Source organism: Microtus ochrogaster, linkage group LG4, assembly GCF_000317375.1.
Source record: "Microtus ochrogaster isolate Prairie Vole_2 linkage group LG4, MicOch1.0, whole genome shotgun sequence".
Lineage (NCBI taxonomy): Eukaryota > Metazoa > Chordata > Mammalia > Rodentia > Cricetidae > Microtus > Microtus ochrogaster.
In genome coordinates, this window is record NC_022030.1 from 23896232 (window position 1) to 23912291 (window position 16060).

Consider the following 16060-nt stretch of genomic DNA (forward strand, 5'->3'; position numbering starts at 1 on the left):
CCACCATCGCCCGGCTCCTTGATAAATTCTTGATGGCACATATTGTTTTACTTGTATTGCTCTGTCTACTGTTCATCTGGTCAGTAGGCTAACAGCAACTTATTGATGTGTGTGTGTGTGTGTGTGTGTGTGTGTGTGTGTGTATGTTTATGCATATGTGGTGTGTGTGCAGATATTTCCTTCTTCCTGCCCGTCTGGGTCTCTCACTGAACCCAGAACTCATCAATATTGTTGGCAATATTGGCTAGCTAGCAAACCCTAGTAATCTGCCTTTCTCTTCGTGTCCACCCTCTAGAGTTAGGGTTTCCGGTGCAACCCCACTGTGCTTTTATAGAAGCCATGGGGGTATGAACCCGAATGCTCATACTTACACAGCAGGCACAAGCACTATAGACACTGAGCTGTCTTCCCAGCCCTTGAAAGCAAATGCATCACCCTCACCTCCAGCCTGCACTGGCTGCTGACTGTACACTAGCCATGATTATCCGTGGGTGGGCTAACCTTCATCACTCTACATACACAAGAGGCTCCGTGAGATGAGATGAAACACAACCCAGATAAGGAGCTCTTCCCAGGCCCTGAGCTGGCATACATAATGTATGCCATGGCTTTAATCCCGTCTCCTGCCCCAGAGTCTGTGTCCCTGACCTTCATGTTATGCCACATATCCTAAGACGTGAAATGCCAAGTCAGATCCGGGATGGGGAAGGAGCTCCAAGGTACCGAGAGGGAGCATTGGTTTGGAAAACTCAGGATTCTAGAACTCACAGTTCTTCCTGGTGGTTCTTCAACCTCTTCAGGACCAGTCGGAAATGGTTTGAGCAGGGGTCTTTAGAGGAAAAGGAAGGACCAAGTCCTTTAAGAGAACACATGTTTTCTCTACAGTCCTACTTCTATTCCAAATTCTAATATTCTTCATGAGAAACAACCCATTTAAGTCTGCAGCCAAGAACCTGACACTGCCTGCTTGAATTTGACACCAGGGATTTGGCCCCAGGTGAATAGCTGTTTCTGCCAACATTATTAAACAGGCCAGACCTCATGGGAACACAAGTTCTTCCCAGGGTACCTATGTCAAGTGCTGTAACCGGAAGGGTTTACTTGGATCACTGTAGCAGGTCATTGTCCAATTAGATGCTTACCCTGAAGGTGGCGATTATTCTCCCTTTCTCAAAAGAAGGCGATTTGGTTTTAGTTCCTCCCTCAAGTAAATGGATCTGAGCGTCCATAAGAGCTGAGGATTTTGCTGCTCTCAGCGTTGTCAGAATGGCTGTGTCTCTGTGTCACACGGACTTTTCTGGTTTGGGGAAAACATACACACCAATAAGAATAACGGACTCTGATTATTCCTCTCAGTGGGGAAGTATGAGAATCTGCTTCAGAGCCAATGCAGCCTCTGCAAACCCCCCCCCCCCACACTCCCCGCACACCCTTCCTCCGCTTGATCTGATGGAATGTTGTGAATGTTTCCTGGTGGAACACCTTACATGTGGGATGGTTTTGATGAAAATAGCCCTACTAAGCATTTAACAGCCGTCTCCTGTTTGCTGTTGCTGTGCTATTGGGGGCAGCTTGGCTCCTCTTTTTATTTTGCATTTATTCATCTTGTGTGTATGTGAACATATGTGTATACACATGTCCGTAAATACCCCAGCATGCATGTGGAATGGAAATTAGGGAAAAACTGGAGGGAGCCTGTTCTCTCTCCTCCTACCATGTGGGTCCCAGGGATTGAACTCCAGGTGTCCAGCTTGGTGGCAGGCAGGTTAACCTGCTGGGCCATCTCTGGGTCCTTGATTGGTCCTTTAAGCTTAATATTGGAAAAATTGGTTGAGAAATATATATTGCACATAGTGCCTAAATGAGATGCTAAAGGCTATATAGTCTAAGAGTGTAGCAGAAGGTAAAATGCTTAGTTCTTGCGAACACACAGGTTAAGAAACCTAATGGACCCTCTAGAAATCACTAGACCAGTTTGAGGCGGAGTTCCTGACTGTTGTTCATTCCTTTTTCTCTGCCACAGAACGGTGTCTGGGTGGTGGCTGTTCTGTCACAGCTTTCACGTGTTCGTCTCGATACCGGTTTCCAAACTCTTGGTTTCGTAGCGTCACGTTGTAAATACTCTAAAACATAACCGGCTGGGCGCATCAGAGCCCACCCCCTTCCAGGATTACTCTCCAGCTTTCAAATACGTAAGAAGTTGCTGGTTAAGCACGCTTCTGGGCTGAGTTCTGGGGCTCTCCCAGAAGACACCGCTCTCTCGGTGTCTAAGAAGTTCGAAAATACTCGATGGTGTGGGTAATGGAGCTTGAAGGGCCCGTGGCTGTCTGGAGAGGGCCCCGAGTTCTCCTTCCACGTCCTTAGTAGGGAGACGCTTGGCTCTGTGACTTAAGGTGCTCACTTCTCTGAGCAAGCGATGACTTTTCTACGCCTGCTCCAAAGCGCCCGAACACGCCTCGGAAGACGCAGTCGGCTCTCTCTCTCTCTGTGGACTGTTTTTCCTGCCACGGCTTTGCTCTGGCAGCGCTTGCACCTCTCTCTCTCTTTACACTCGCATGCTGCCTGCTCATGAAGAGTTCCATCAGGTCCATCTGCGGGATGAGCAAACAATGTGATGTCCGTTCTCAGGGGATTTTTTCTTTCAATGTTAGAAGGATTAGGAAAGCCAAGATTATTTCCTGATAGCTATTAGAATAAGCAATCTATTCTTGTACCGACATATAAATAATAACCCCTGAGAAAATAAGAGTAGAAACTGTACTCTTCATTGTCATAATACTTAAAATACCTATCACTCCTTTATATATATGTAATATTTTAAATTTTGAAGTTTTTTTTTTTTGAAATAGGGTTTTTCCTGTGGCTTTGGAGCCTGTCCTGGAACTAGCTCTTGTAGACCAAGCTGGCCTCAAACTCACAGAAATCTACCTGCCTCTGCCTCCCAAGTGCTAGGATTAAAGGTGTGTCCCACCACTGCCCGACAGTTTGAAAATTTAAATCTTAGGAATGAATTCATGCAAGAAATGAGCAAGCCGCAACAGATAAACTTTACACCACCACTGCAGGATATATAAGAAGACTTACATGAAGATAATGTCTACTTTTCTCCTTGGGTAGGATGACTCAGTATTGTAAAGATGGAGGTTTGCTCGAAGTGAAACCATAAGTCCACCAAAGTATCAGATCAGTTACCTGCATAAGAGCCACTTTGGAGGGTGGTCCCAAAACTCATCTAGAAGCAGCAGACAGATAAAAAGTTCTTTTTGCGGAGAAACCCTGTCTCGAAAAATAAAAAAAAAATAAATAAAAAGTTCTTTTTGGGTATCTGGGATAGAAGTCACCAAATCCCAGCAGAGACTGAGGTGTACTAAACACAGGGGCAGAGCCATGGAGTAACACTACTGACCAGCAGAGAGCCAGGGGCCGAGATGAAATTTGAAAGGAAACCTGATTTAATCACACGGATGATACTAAAAAATGGTGCAGAAATTCAATAAATACTGTTGATAACTAGCTAGCTGTGGGAAATGAAAAAAGATAAAAGAAAAGTAGAACAAATATTTCAATATAAAATTAATAGACCATAAAAGTTGAAATGGGGCTGGAGAAATGGCTCAGTGGTTAAGAGCACTGACTGCTCTTTCACAAGACCCAGGTTTACTTCCCAGCACCTAGCATGATTGCTCACAACTGATTGTAACTTTTGTCCAATTACAAAAAGAGAGAAAACAGAAAATTAAAAAAAAAAAAATCTCCGGCCAGGTGGTAGTGGCGAATGCCTTCAATCCCAGCACTTGGGAGGCAGAGAGAGGCAGGCAGATGTGAGTTTGAGGCGAGCCTGGTCTACAGAACAAGCCAGGGCTAGTAACAGAGAAACCCAGTCTCTAAAAACAAAACAAAAACAAACAAATAAGTAACCCCTGCCCCCCCCCAACCAACCTACCAACCAACCAAAACCAAAACAAAACAAAATCTTGGAGCTAAAGTGAGCTATTCAAGTATGATATGAAACCCAGACTGGCCGACTGGGCAGGAGGTGACGAGCTCAGCAGTTTCCAGAACTGGCTGCTCTTGTGGAGAACCTGGGTTCAGTTCCCAGCACCCACATGGCAGCTCACAGTCTGCTGTTCCAGGAGAACCTGACCCCTTCCTGCCTCCAGGGCACATAATATACTCAGGCGGTACACACACTCACACACACACACACATACATGCACACACACAAATAATTTTTTAAAAAAAGACTGACCACACAAAAAAGTTATCAGAAAAAAAATGCCACAAGACCTAAATATGACATGTTGAAAAAACTATGGAAAATATTTGATAGAAGGCTAAGTTTCCTAATATGTGAAGAACATTTACCAATCAATAAGAAAAAAAAAAAGACAACACAGTAACCAACTAGGAAGGGAAGATGTATAAGAATATTGCAGAAAAAAGTTACTTGCCACCCATGAATAAAATAATTGCTCAGAATTAGTGTAAGGTTTTTTAAAGAAAACCATACAAAATGTGACTTTTTTAAAAAATATTTATTTATTATGTATACAATAGTCTGTCTGTGTGTATGTCTGCAGGCCAGAAGAGGGCACCAGACCTCATTACAGATGGTTGTGAGCCACCATGTGGTAGCTGGAATTGAACTCAGGACCTTTGGAAGAGCAGGCAATGCTCTTACCCTCTGAGCCATTTCTCCAGCCCAAAAAAAATGTGACTGTTTTATTTGTGGGGCCATTTACTGAAATGAATGTTCTTAGCGGATGGCTAACACGCTGTTGTGTCCTCTACTTGCCTGTCCCCTAGTGGTCAGGTCGAGGAGCCTTCCTGGCGTTTGAATTCTATCTTCTGAAAATTCTGTAAGAAGGTGACATCGTGTTGTCTCATTTGCTGAGACAGCCTCATGGTTATTTATTCCAGAGACGCTGATGTAATAGTGCGAGCATCTCATAGATAGCACCAGGGCGCTGCACTCGACACTGTAAGGTCTGGTCAAATGAACAAGCATGGGACTAAGGCTTCAGGGATAAGCAAGCGGTTACCCTTGCTCCTTAAGCAATGCTTGATGCCTGGGCCTGCTCACCTGCTCATCTGGGTACTTGAATTTTGCTGGCAGCAAGCACTTCTGTCCTAAAACCTGTAGCTAGAATGGTGCCCTTCCTGAAGGCTCTGCTCACTCAGTCTCCCACAGACTCCTCAGAAACACGGTGCATTGTCCTGGCTGAGACCCACAGACCGGACCCCTCCTTACTGACCCCCTGGTGTTGGGGGAGGAGGCCCCTGGGTACTTGAATATTCCTGAAGCTAGTGAGTCAGTTGCCACGTTGCTGGGTAACACCCTTGCTCAACAAAACAAAGACCCCCTATCGGGCAGCGCAGGCCCTTTGAAACTCTAGAGCGGTGAGAACACGGTGTTCCTGATCTCTGTCCCCTGCAGAGAAGTCTCCCAGTACAAGTGAGCAACTCAGGGCTTTCTGCCTGAGTCCAAGGACACAGAGCAGGCTACTGTCCAGAACTTGATAACACCCGGGCTGGTAAATCCAGAGTTGGGCCCTCAAGGAGCCTCCCTTTTGGTGTTACCTTCACCCCAGAAACCTCTTCCCAGTCCACTTGGAAGGGCAGGCGGATTTGTACCTTCCTGAGTTTCTAGGTGGCCTCAGCAATGACCACACTTCCTGTTAGGTCCTCATGGCCCCTTCTGACTTCCTCCTCTTACTGGGGATGGAAGCTGAAGAAGGATTTGCTGTCTGGCATTAAGAGCTGTTCACTGACCACATCCGAAGTATCACCCGCAGTGAGCGTACCTGCGCTAGAACAAAACCATGGTTCTGTCTGGCCGGTGTGCCACTACAGCCAAAATCACCTGAGAATTTCTTAAAAGGCAAAGCGATTTTGTTTCCCTTTAAAATAATCTCTCATAGCTCTGATTTCTTCATTCCCTAGGCGTTTCCGTTTATTTGCTTTAGGTCTTTTGCTGTTGTTTGTTTGAGACTGGAACTGGCTTAGCTGAGGCTGGACCCTTCCACTCAAATGCAAACTTTCTGGCTTTGTTTTGTTTTGAAATCTTTTTCCCAGGCATGGCGGCGGTACACACTGGTAATGGCAGATGGAGGTGTCAGGCAGAAATATTGGCACTAATTAAAAGCCAGCCTAGTCTGGCTTACATATTCAGTTCCAGGCTTGCCTGGGCTACATGTCAGGAGCCTCACCTCAAAAACTAAAGAGAAAAAATAAGTGTCACTAATCTTTCTAGTTTAAGCATTTCAGGCTCCCACTTAAAGTCTAGTGAGAAGATACTCTGATTGTAGTTCCTCTGAGGAATACCTGTCAGGTTCAGGTCTGGTCACTCAGGGACAGGAAAGAATCGTGCCAGAACCTTTGCCGTCCGAAATGGGCTGGATCCTGCCACACCCTTACCCACTGTTGGGGAAGAACCGAGAGCTGAATGGAGGTGGAGCCTTGTTCTCCCCAGCTCAGGAGCTCACTGGGCTCGGCGGTGAATATGACAGACTCCTGATATATTCTGACGATGATTGACAGGAGAGTCCGTCCTGGAATTCAGGTCTGATAGCTAGGCAGTTACCAAATAAAGAGGCGAGGAGTGAGGAATGTTGAAAGCCAGCTGTTCCAGATGTGTCATTCTGGATCCCCAGCCTCCACAGCCTCTGCCTTTTCTCCTTCCCCGGCCCTGCCTGCTTCCCACAGGTCTGTGAAGCCTGGAACCTGGTCCTTAGTCTTAGAATCCCAGCCTTCATCCTCCAGCTGGCTCGCCCCGGCTGTTTTGAAAGCTGTGGACTTAAATAGTCTCCCCAGAACCCCTGGGGAATGCCAACATTGAAGGGGCGCACAGAATATGATCTGCTTGGAAAGAGGATGAAGAAGGGGATTTTATCGATACTTTCCAGCTTGTAAATTCTCGGTGATTCTGTATGTAGCATGGACTAGAAATTCTAAAGGTAGCGTTACCATCAAAGTCAACTGCCTGTTTGCATCTTGACCGCGTCGAGCTAGTTCCAGTTAGCTGCTTCAATGCCCATTACAATGCCCAACATATAGCAGATACTCAGTATTTGTTGAAGAGTTACCGAAACACTGGACATCAGGGTTGGGTGACTCAGTGGTTAATAGCACTTGCTGCTCTTTTGGAGGACCCATGTTCATTTCCCAGTACTCACATGGCAGCTCACAACCATCTTTCATTCTAGTTTCATTCCAGGGGATACATAGATCTCTTCTGGCGCTTTCGGCACCAGACAAGTCTGAGGTACACAGACATACACGCAGGCAAAACACCCATGTGCACGCACACACACACACACACACACACACACACACACACAGAGAGAGAGAGAGAGAGAGAGAGAGAGAGAGAGAGAGAGGAGAGAGAGAGAGAATATTATAGCTCTTCACAGTCATAATTACAGAAGGCCGGTCGTAGCAACTTTTCAGCATGTGCCGTGGCTACCCCTGAAACAGAGCTGAGGAGTCCCCGTGTATGCACCACTGCACAGGACTAAGTATGTCCTCACCTTGCCAAGGATCTTCTCCCAGGCTGTCCATGACACTCTTCTGATAGCAGCTAGTACCTTGCAGTTCTGTTCCTTTCTGACAGAGACCAAGATTGGTGAGAAGTTCACCCACTGAGAGGCTCAGGACCACGTTATGCCCTAGTTCAGACTCCAGCTGTGAGTCTCCAGTACCCCCAAATTACCCACCGTTTTGCCCCAGCAGACTGTAAATTACAGGACTCCCATGACCTCCCTCATGATACCTGCTAGAAAGAACACACGAAAGCACTTACTCAGAATTATAGCTCAGTTATGAAGACTGCAAACTCTGAACAGCCAAATGGAGAGACGCATAGGTCTTGTTCTGAGGGCCAGGGAGGAGCTTGTGGCACTTTTTGGGGGTTCCACTCTGGCAGTAGCTCCCCAGGCCTCCTGTTCGTTTGCTGCAGACTTCACCAATGAGTCATGATTGGTTAAATCCACATGTTTAGGTTGGGGGTGTGGCTAGAAGTCTGTCTCTAACTTTAGAGTGGTTTCTTGGGGAACCAGCCTAATTCTGCAGCTATGTATAGTCCCCACAATATCAAATTCTGTGTGGCCAGCTGGAGCGCTTCATAAATAAGAGACAGCCTTATCACTCTGATACTTGCCAATTTATCAAGTGTTGATAAACCTCTGTGTTGAAAACTCCAGGCAAAGAACACAAGTGTACTTTTAATTTTTTATATTAAAGATAATTTATTTGTGTGTGTGCGTGCTCATACAAATATCATGGTGCTTCCATAGAAGGACTTGAGTCTCCCCCTCTTCTGTGTAGCTCTGGGACGTGAACTCAGGCTTGGTGGCAAGCACCTTTCCGCAGTTAGACACCTTGTCAACCTATACTTTTTATTAAGCACGGTAAAGAACACATTCTGGCAGGCTCAAGGGCGGTTGGTCCTTCTTTGTTAAATAGGCAGACGTCCTCTGGCCTACAAATGCTCACCTGCATTGTGGAAGGGAAAAAACTACTCCCCAAAGTTGTTCTCACCTCCACAGGGGTGCCATGCCATACATACATCATCATACATAAATAAAACAAAAACTACATGCCAGGGGTGTAGTTAGTGGTGAAGCCTAGCATTTATGAGACCCTGGGTTTTATCCCCAGCAACATGGACCAGCACGTCCCCACATACACCACCAAATCTTGTTTTAATAGATATTAATTTGATTTCTTTTTTAAGTTCTTGGATCAGGCAGCAATCCCATTCTCAAAAGGTCCAGCCAATCAGGTTCTACTTAGAGCCAGAGAAAAGGAAATGAGATATAAAAGCGAAAGTGGGGTAGACGGACAGCTGATTGGCTACTTCTCATATCTGTCTTAGTCACACACGGCTCAGTTGTGACTGGCTGAGACTCTGATGCTTCTTATCACACCAGGCTACAGGTTGCTTGCAAGGCAAACTAGGTTACAGTTCATTTTCTGTAGACAAACTTCAGATGTGTGAACACACGAAGACGACTGTGAAGCATGTGTAATTTCTTTTGACCAGAGCATGGCGTGCATCCCTCCCCCCATACCATCTGAACTCCTGTGTTTGATAGCTTGAGTGTGTCATGTAGTCTTTGCCTGTGATAGTGATGGGAAGAACAGCATGTAGTTGGATGGTGTGTGTTTGCACGGTTAGGGAACTTGTGCAAGGGACCAGGATGCCACACACCCCGCATTTCTCATCAGTAGTGACAGCCTGGACTGGCTATTTATTTAAGGAAACCCATTCTAAACATGCAAGGAGTTTGAAGTTGCCTTTGCTTTCTCTCCATTTTGAGGCCCAGAAGAACTGACTATACTCAGCTTACCGTTGTCCTATTTCGGATTATGTCACGCACAGTGACTGCCTTGTCTTTACCTTAATCCTGGCAGAAACCGTACTGCCTTGTGGCACAGTTGGACAATAACAAAGTTGAGGAGGCAATGCTACTGTGTGCAATCTCTCTAGTGGGTTCTCTGAAGCGTTGTGTGATTGCCATCTGCCCCAACTCATGCACAGAGAGACAGGAGCAGGTAGCAGAGTTAACCGCCTCTCCTTCAGACAGAGGTGCCCTGTCCTCTGTATATGGTTTAATAAAGACTTCAAGATGAAATTTAGAAATAGGCTAACATGCTAAACCAAACACCCTCAGGAATCTTCCACATGCAAAGGACTTGCCAACAAAAACCCCAGAGTAACACTGCTGGAGGCCAGAAGCTCCTCGGGTAGGGACAGCAAAGCAGATGCTTCAGCCACTCTAGTAAGGAAGACCTAGGAAGTGACCACTCCCAAGGATAGACCCAGGAAGTGTCTTCCATCTGACTTAGTCTTGGGACAACTGCTTTTAGTGTGGCAGGTTCTAGCTGGACCCTTCTACAGCTAGGACCTGGGAAGTTTTCCTGTCTTATGTTTGGGACTTGTCCTGGTTGTTGGTGGTGGCAGGTTTTTTGTTTGCTTTTGTCCACTTGACAGAAGCTGGGGACATCTGGGAAGAGGAAGTTCAGCATGGAGAAAGTGCCTGTATCTGATTGGTCTGTAAGCAAGTCTATCTAGGGGATTTTCTTGATTGATGGTTGATGTGTGAGGGCCCAGCCCACTGAGAGGTATAAGATAGCCACGGGAAGCGGCTCGTCAGCAGCACCCCTCCATGGCCTCTGCTTCAGCTCTTGGCCTGACTTCCCTCACGGGTAGACTTAGGACTGGGACATGGAAGCCAAGCAAGCCCTTTCCTCCCTCCCGCAAGTTGCTCTGGTCATGGTGATAGAAGCAAACTTAGAGAGACTTCATAAGGAATGTGAGTCCTGATATACACATTCCCGGACAACTTCTCACACCTGTTGTGTGAAGGCGGGGAGAAGAGGGAAGGAAATGAATTCTCTCTTCACCTTCCTTCCCAGGGTCTGCTTCCTGCCTCCTCCCACTTCTTTGCTACTGTCATTTTATTCCAATGTATTATCTCTTGCATCCAGCAGTGGAAGAGCTTCCAGATTCTTCTTTCTAACTCCCTAGTCCCTAACCCATTTTCTGCGTTGTGTTTTCCATAATTGTAGCGGTATCCCTATCTCTTTCTGTCCTTCAAAATTCACTGGACACAAAGCAGGCATGGTGTGCCTTCCTCCCTCCCTGCCCCAGTTCCGCTGGACTCCCTTTGTCTCCACACCAGTCATTCTGACCTCCTTTTGTCCATTCCTCCTCTGCCATACATGTGTGAGCACCATGTCACCCAGGCAGTACTGGATATGGAATCTGTCCTTAAGAATATCAGGAAACGTGTGCACACTCCCTTTTCTGGGCCTTCATGGCCACACTCCAAGAAGAGTTCCCTGATTCCCCTCTACATGGACCGTGCTCCACCCCTCTACTCCTCAAGTGTTGTGTTGCAATGTGAATTCAAATGTCCATGGATGTGTTTTGTGTCCGATCTAACATGCAGATCCTTAAAGCAAGCCTGCCCTGGCCCCCCGAGGAGGGCCTGGATTCAACAGCCACTCAATAAACATTCACTAAGTAAGCACACAGAGTTTGGAGACTAAGAACTGTCGTCTTTATCTTTGGAGCCGTCACGGTATCTTCACACTGAAAACAGATCAGTTACTTCCTTTTTAGATTGCTATGCCCTGAAGGTCTGGTAAGAACCGTCTTTGAAAGGTTAAGGTTTGGACATGCCATGGTGCGTCATGGTCACAAGATTTTCATTGCCGACCATCAGATCATGTTGGATTTTATGTTTGTGCTGTCTCTTGGTGTCCTCTGGGGTTAGTTCTTGGAGCTCATCAGGCTCCAGAGTCCACAGGTGCTCCAGCCCCTTAGTAGCCACCTCCCCTCCCCGGCATGTTAAACCATCTCCGGAGTATTTATATGAGTGTGATGTAAATGCTGTATGTGTTCATTGCTTTCCTATCGCTCTCATAAAGCCCTGTGACCAAAGGCAACTTGTAAAAGGAAGTGTTTAATTGGGCTTGTAGTTCCAGAGGGTCAGAGTCCATGACGGTGCCGGAGTAGCTGAGAGCTCACCTCTTGGTCTGCAAGCAGAAAGCAAGAGAGTTCACAGAGAATGTCGTCTTTTGAAACCCCAAAGCCTGCCCCCAGTGACACACCTCCTCTAACAAGGCCACACCTCCTAATCTTTTCCAAAGAGTCCCACCAACTGGGGACCGAGCATTCAAATACAGAAGCCTCTAGAAGCCTTCCTCATTCATTTTCACGGTGTCAATAGCTTGTTGTACAGCCATCATTTAGGAAGTCGTTTGGTGTATTTTTTTTTTTAGCCGCCATTACTTGCGTACATGGATGTTGAACCATCCATGTGTCAAAACCATCATATGTAACATATGTCAAAAGCTATACACTAGTGCACACACAGTATATTGTTGTTAATGTTGAGTCATGTTATAGAAAAGAAAGGTTGAAACTAGCCCACCATAGTCTGTAACAGAATACCACTGGCTGGATGATTTGTGCAAAATAGACAGACTCACAAATCTGGAGCCTGGGAAATTCAGTATCAAGGCACGTTTCGGTATCACTGGCAAGTCTGGTGGTTTTGATTCCAAGAAAGTGTTTGCATTGTGTTGGCCCATGGGAAGGAGAGCTCCGATCTTCACAGGGGCAAGGGCAAAGAGGCAGAAGTGGGGTTGAACTCAGTCTTTCATTGACCCCAACCCTCTAGCTAATCCTCTTAGAGAGCGGTTTCTAAGGTGCCCCCCCCCTTGTAGGTATTCAGTCCCTGATGAATGGTGAAGTTACCATCCTGTAGGAAAGCCAAGGTGCTGTTTTCATGAGTGCTGTTTCTTTGCTTTCTTGAGTATTCGTGGTTCACAAGCAAGCATTCATTTGTTGACAGGCTTGACCTCTTTTCCAGGGAGGTGCCCCTGAAGGATGCTAAGGAATATGCTGACTCCATAGGTGCCATTGTGGTGGAAACAAGTGCGAAGAACGCCATTAATATCGAGGAGCTCTTTCAAGGAATCAGTAAGTGTCATGTTTGTATTGTAAGCCTAATTTTGCTTGCATGGCTCTGCTTTGGGAGTCAAACATGAACCTTTGAATTTATCGGCTGCTGTCAACAAGCCCTGAAAAGTTTGATTGAAACTCACCCTGGGAGCCCCTAAGACTACGAGCATATTTATACTCACCTCTTTTGTGTCTTTTATTTCTTTTTAAGGAGTGTGATGGTTGGCTTTAATTTTATATTTTTAAAAATGTATTTTTAATTGAAATTGAATTATGTCACCCCCTTCCTCCTCTTCCTCCCTCCAGCTTCTCTGAGATGCTCTTCCTTCTACTCCCTCCTGGATCCCCCACCATTCTCAAGTTGATAGCCTCTTTTTCTTTGATTATTTTTGTTCCATTTGATACGTATATGTATGTATATGTATGCCCAAGCATGTAAATACAATCCACTGAGTCAATTTTTGTTGGTGGTGTGTATATGGTTTCAAGGCTGACCACTCGTCATTGGACAGTCCGTAGGTGAGCTCATCCCTGGGGTAGGCGATTCTCCTTTTCCCAGGGGCATTAATTGTAGTTCCTCCTTTAGGGGTGTTTCCCCATTTCCACTGATACTGCCATTGTTCCAGGCTTGTTTATACAGCCCTTTTTTAAGAGAAACTTCTTCATCTCAGACATCTAAAGGCACATCTAATTCTGTGCCTTGTTCTGTTCCTCTTGTTTTGGGGATGAAAATGACAATCATGGCAAGAACAGAATATATACTTGTTATTACATTTGTAATTACACTTACAACAAAAAATTATATGCTGTGGCATTTATTTAGTATTTTGATGGCAGAGATGAAGTAGATGATGGTGTGGTGGAAGACCTTCCATTAAATCAGATGGCTACGCAAACAAAGTGAGGGATCCCTTTCGTGATTTAGTTTGTCAAATAATTGTTCACAAAACATGTTTCCGTCTCATGTGACCTGAAGCTGGAAACTGGGCAGAGAGCTCCTTTCTGAAGACTGTGTTACTTTCTTTACTTTTATTCATGACAAGTGAGAGCTCCAGGTCAGCCAGCTCTGGGTCATGTTGTCCCTCTCTGTCATTGTGGTGTTTTCCCTTGAATGGCTGTATAACCTCAGCTGTTTTACCTTGGATGGCTATGCTGACACATCTGTCTGCAGCTGGGAGGGTTCAAGCATAACAGATTTCTCCGTCATAAACTCTGGCCGTGACACGTCTTCAGAGAAATGCCTGCTGACCCACAGATCCAGGAACTGTTCAAAGCCCCAGAAGTTCTTCAGTGTGTTATCAGAGGATGGGAGAAGTCTCCATATTCAGTGAGATGTTACCATTGCAAGGCCTGGGAACTCTCTGTGGGAGGATCAGAATGCTTATCAGTTATCAGCTGTCCTCAGATGCCCCGACTCTGGGCAATTCCAACACACTAGCTTTCTCCTGCACCTGAGGCACCTTTTGTTAAACTCAAGGCCAGTGGCTTCCAGGACAGAGCTGATTTCCATTCTCCTGGTTCCAGCCCATGACTCTGGATACTGAGAACAAACAACAGAGAACCTTTGGTTTGTTTGTGTTGGCCTAGAGGACTCCGAGGCAATGGAGAACTCTAACCTGGATTGTGTCCACTGTGGCAAAGTGTGCAAAAGAAAATGTGCAAAAGGACGATGCTCCCCAACAGCCCTGGGCCCTGTCACCACAATGTCCCTGCTGTCTTTCCTTCCATCCCCCTCCTGATGCTATTTATACTTGCTATGGAGAAACCTCGAGCTCATTGAGCTGAATGGCTAATCTCCAGCTTGCCGGAGCTGTGATTTGGTGTTGGGCACCTCATGTTCTCATGGCTCCCCTTCTTCTTGTGATGGAGCTGTAGGAGCACATGCTCTCCGTACCTGTGTGCCTCTGAGAGACCTGGAGAGGTTTGATTTGAACTTCCTACATTGGGCCCTTTAGTGCCCTAGAGTGATTTGATTCTTTGCCAGTGCTGTTAGGCTTTTCTGGTATGCTCACTTACTAGACATTTTCTTTTCAGAAGTGTTTTGTTTGCTTTATATTTCTTTTTATTTGTTTTGACATAGGGTTTCACTGTGTAGCCCAGGTTGGCCTTGAACTTGTAGCAATGCTCCTCCCTCAGCCTCCAGAAGCACTGGGATGGCAATCGCAAGCCAACCCAACCATCTGCAGGCAGTTTCACTGAGCTAGCCTACTTCATTACCCCAATGCCTCTGATTTCCAGCTCCTTGTGTTCTGTAGAGCCAGGTCGCCTGTGTGGGCTTCAGCCAAGGCAAGGCAGGCAACAGACAAGAATTTCTGTTTTATTTCTTTTTGTCATGTGCATCAAATTTACCTCCCAATTTCTCCATGGGGGAACTCTCTGAGTTTGATAAAAATCATTATTAAAATAAAAAGTCAAATCAAGACCTCAAAAGAGAACGAAAGCCTTGAGATTTAGTATTAACATCTCAGAAAGATTTCTTTGTATAACTCGGCCACGATAAATCCCTTTTCATGCCAGGGGTCTTCATGGTTCACAGTGATGTGGGTTTTGAATAATTAGTTCCTCATATTCTAGTGGTCTGCTTCATTTAGAAAAACAGTCTTTTGCTTAAACATGGAGTAATTTTGGCTTCAGAGCGAGTCCTACATAAGCCCCTGTCTCTTCTTCTTCCATGTGAAATAAGCAGATGTTTGCATCTGTGTATTATGCTCTAGTTATAGACACTTGGCAAAGAAAGCTTGTAGACACCTCCATCATATCTACATCCATTATCTGTCTGTCCCTCATCTCTCATCTATGTGCCGATTCCACTTGCTTCTGTTGTATGTAGCTATGTATCAGTGTCTATCCAGCTATACTTCTGTTACCATCCACCTGTCTATCTATTTTCCATCTCTTCCCATTTGTCCTATCTATCTCTGTCCACCCCTGTCCTTGTATATCTGTCTCGATCGATCCATCTGTCAGTTTGTGTATTATCTCTACCCACCTACTTTTACATCAGCCTCTACCAACCCCATTTCTGTGAGCTCGGATGCCTTCCTTTTGCTACTCTTTCGGGTGAATTGCTTCAAAACAGGGTTTTAGACACACATTACAGGTTAATTTAAAACAGAATTTCAACAACACCCGAGCGTACTGCAGCAGACAGCTCATGTATTCCCTTTTCACGGTTCCTACTTATATTACGGGTGCTCCTACCTCAGCTTAAAATAGAGCTGGAGACTGCTGACACCTATGCTCTCAGAGCGATGTTGCGGAGACAAACATGCCCGGGAGAAAAGATGCAATAGAAACCAGGAACAGGCGCGAGAATAACAGCCTCTTTCAAAGGTGTGCTTAAACCAAATCGCTTCACACCGACGTGGATGAAGAGACAAACGCACTTCTTTTGTATTCCCACGGTGTTCATAAACCAGAAATGAGACAACTGTGTTTTGTGAGCATACGCCAATACATTTTCTAACTGCAAACTTTGCTCACCAAAATGTTCTGTCTTTTGAAGACTACAGCTGTCCCGGAAAGGGACCTTGCCGCTGCTCTGGCCTGGTTGGTCCATCTGTTCTGTGATGCCATATCCCCTGG

General features: G+C 45.8%; 1 protein-coding gene across 1 annotated transcript in view; it reads left to right on the forward strand.

The window, feature by feature from the left end:
• Rab31 (RAB31, member RAS oncogene family) overlaps positions 1-16060 on the forward strand; it is a 123210-nt gene that overhangs the window by 94103 nt on the left and 13047 nt on the right. The window contains exon 6 of the mRNA XM_005361329.3: positions 12384-12493. Coding sequence (XP_005361386.1) covers positions 12384-12493 — 110 coding nt within the window. The remainder of the gene's footprint in view (positions 1-12383; positions 12494-16060) is intronic.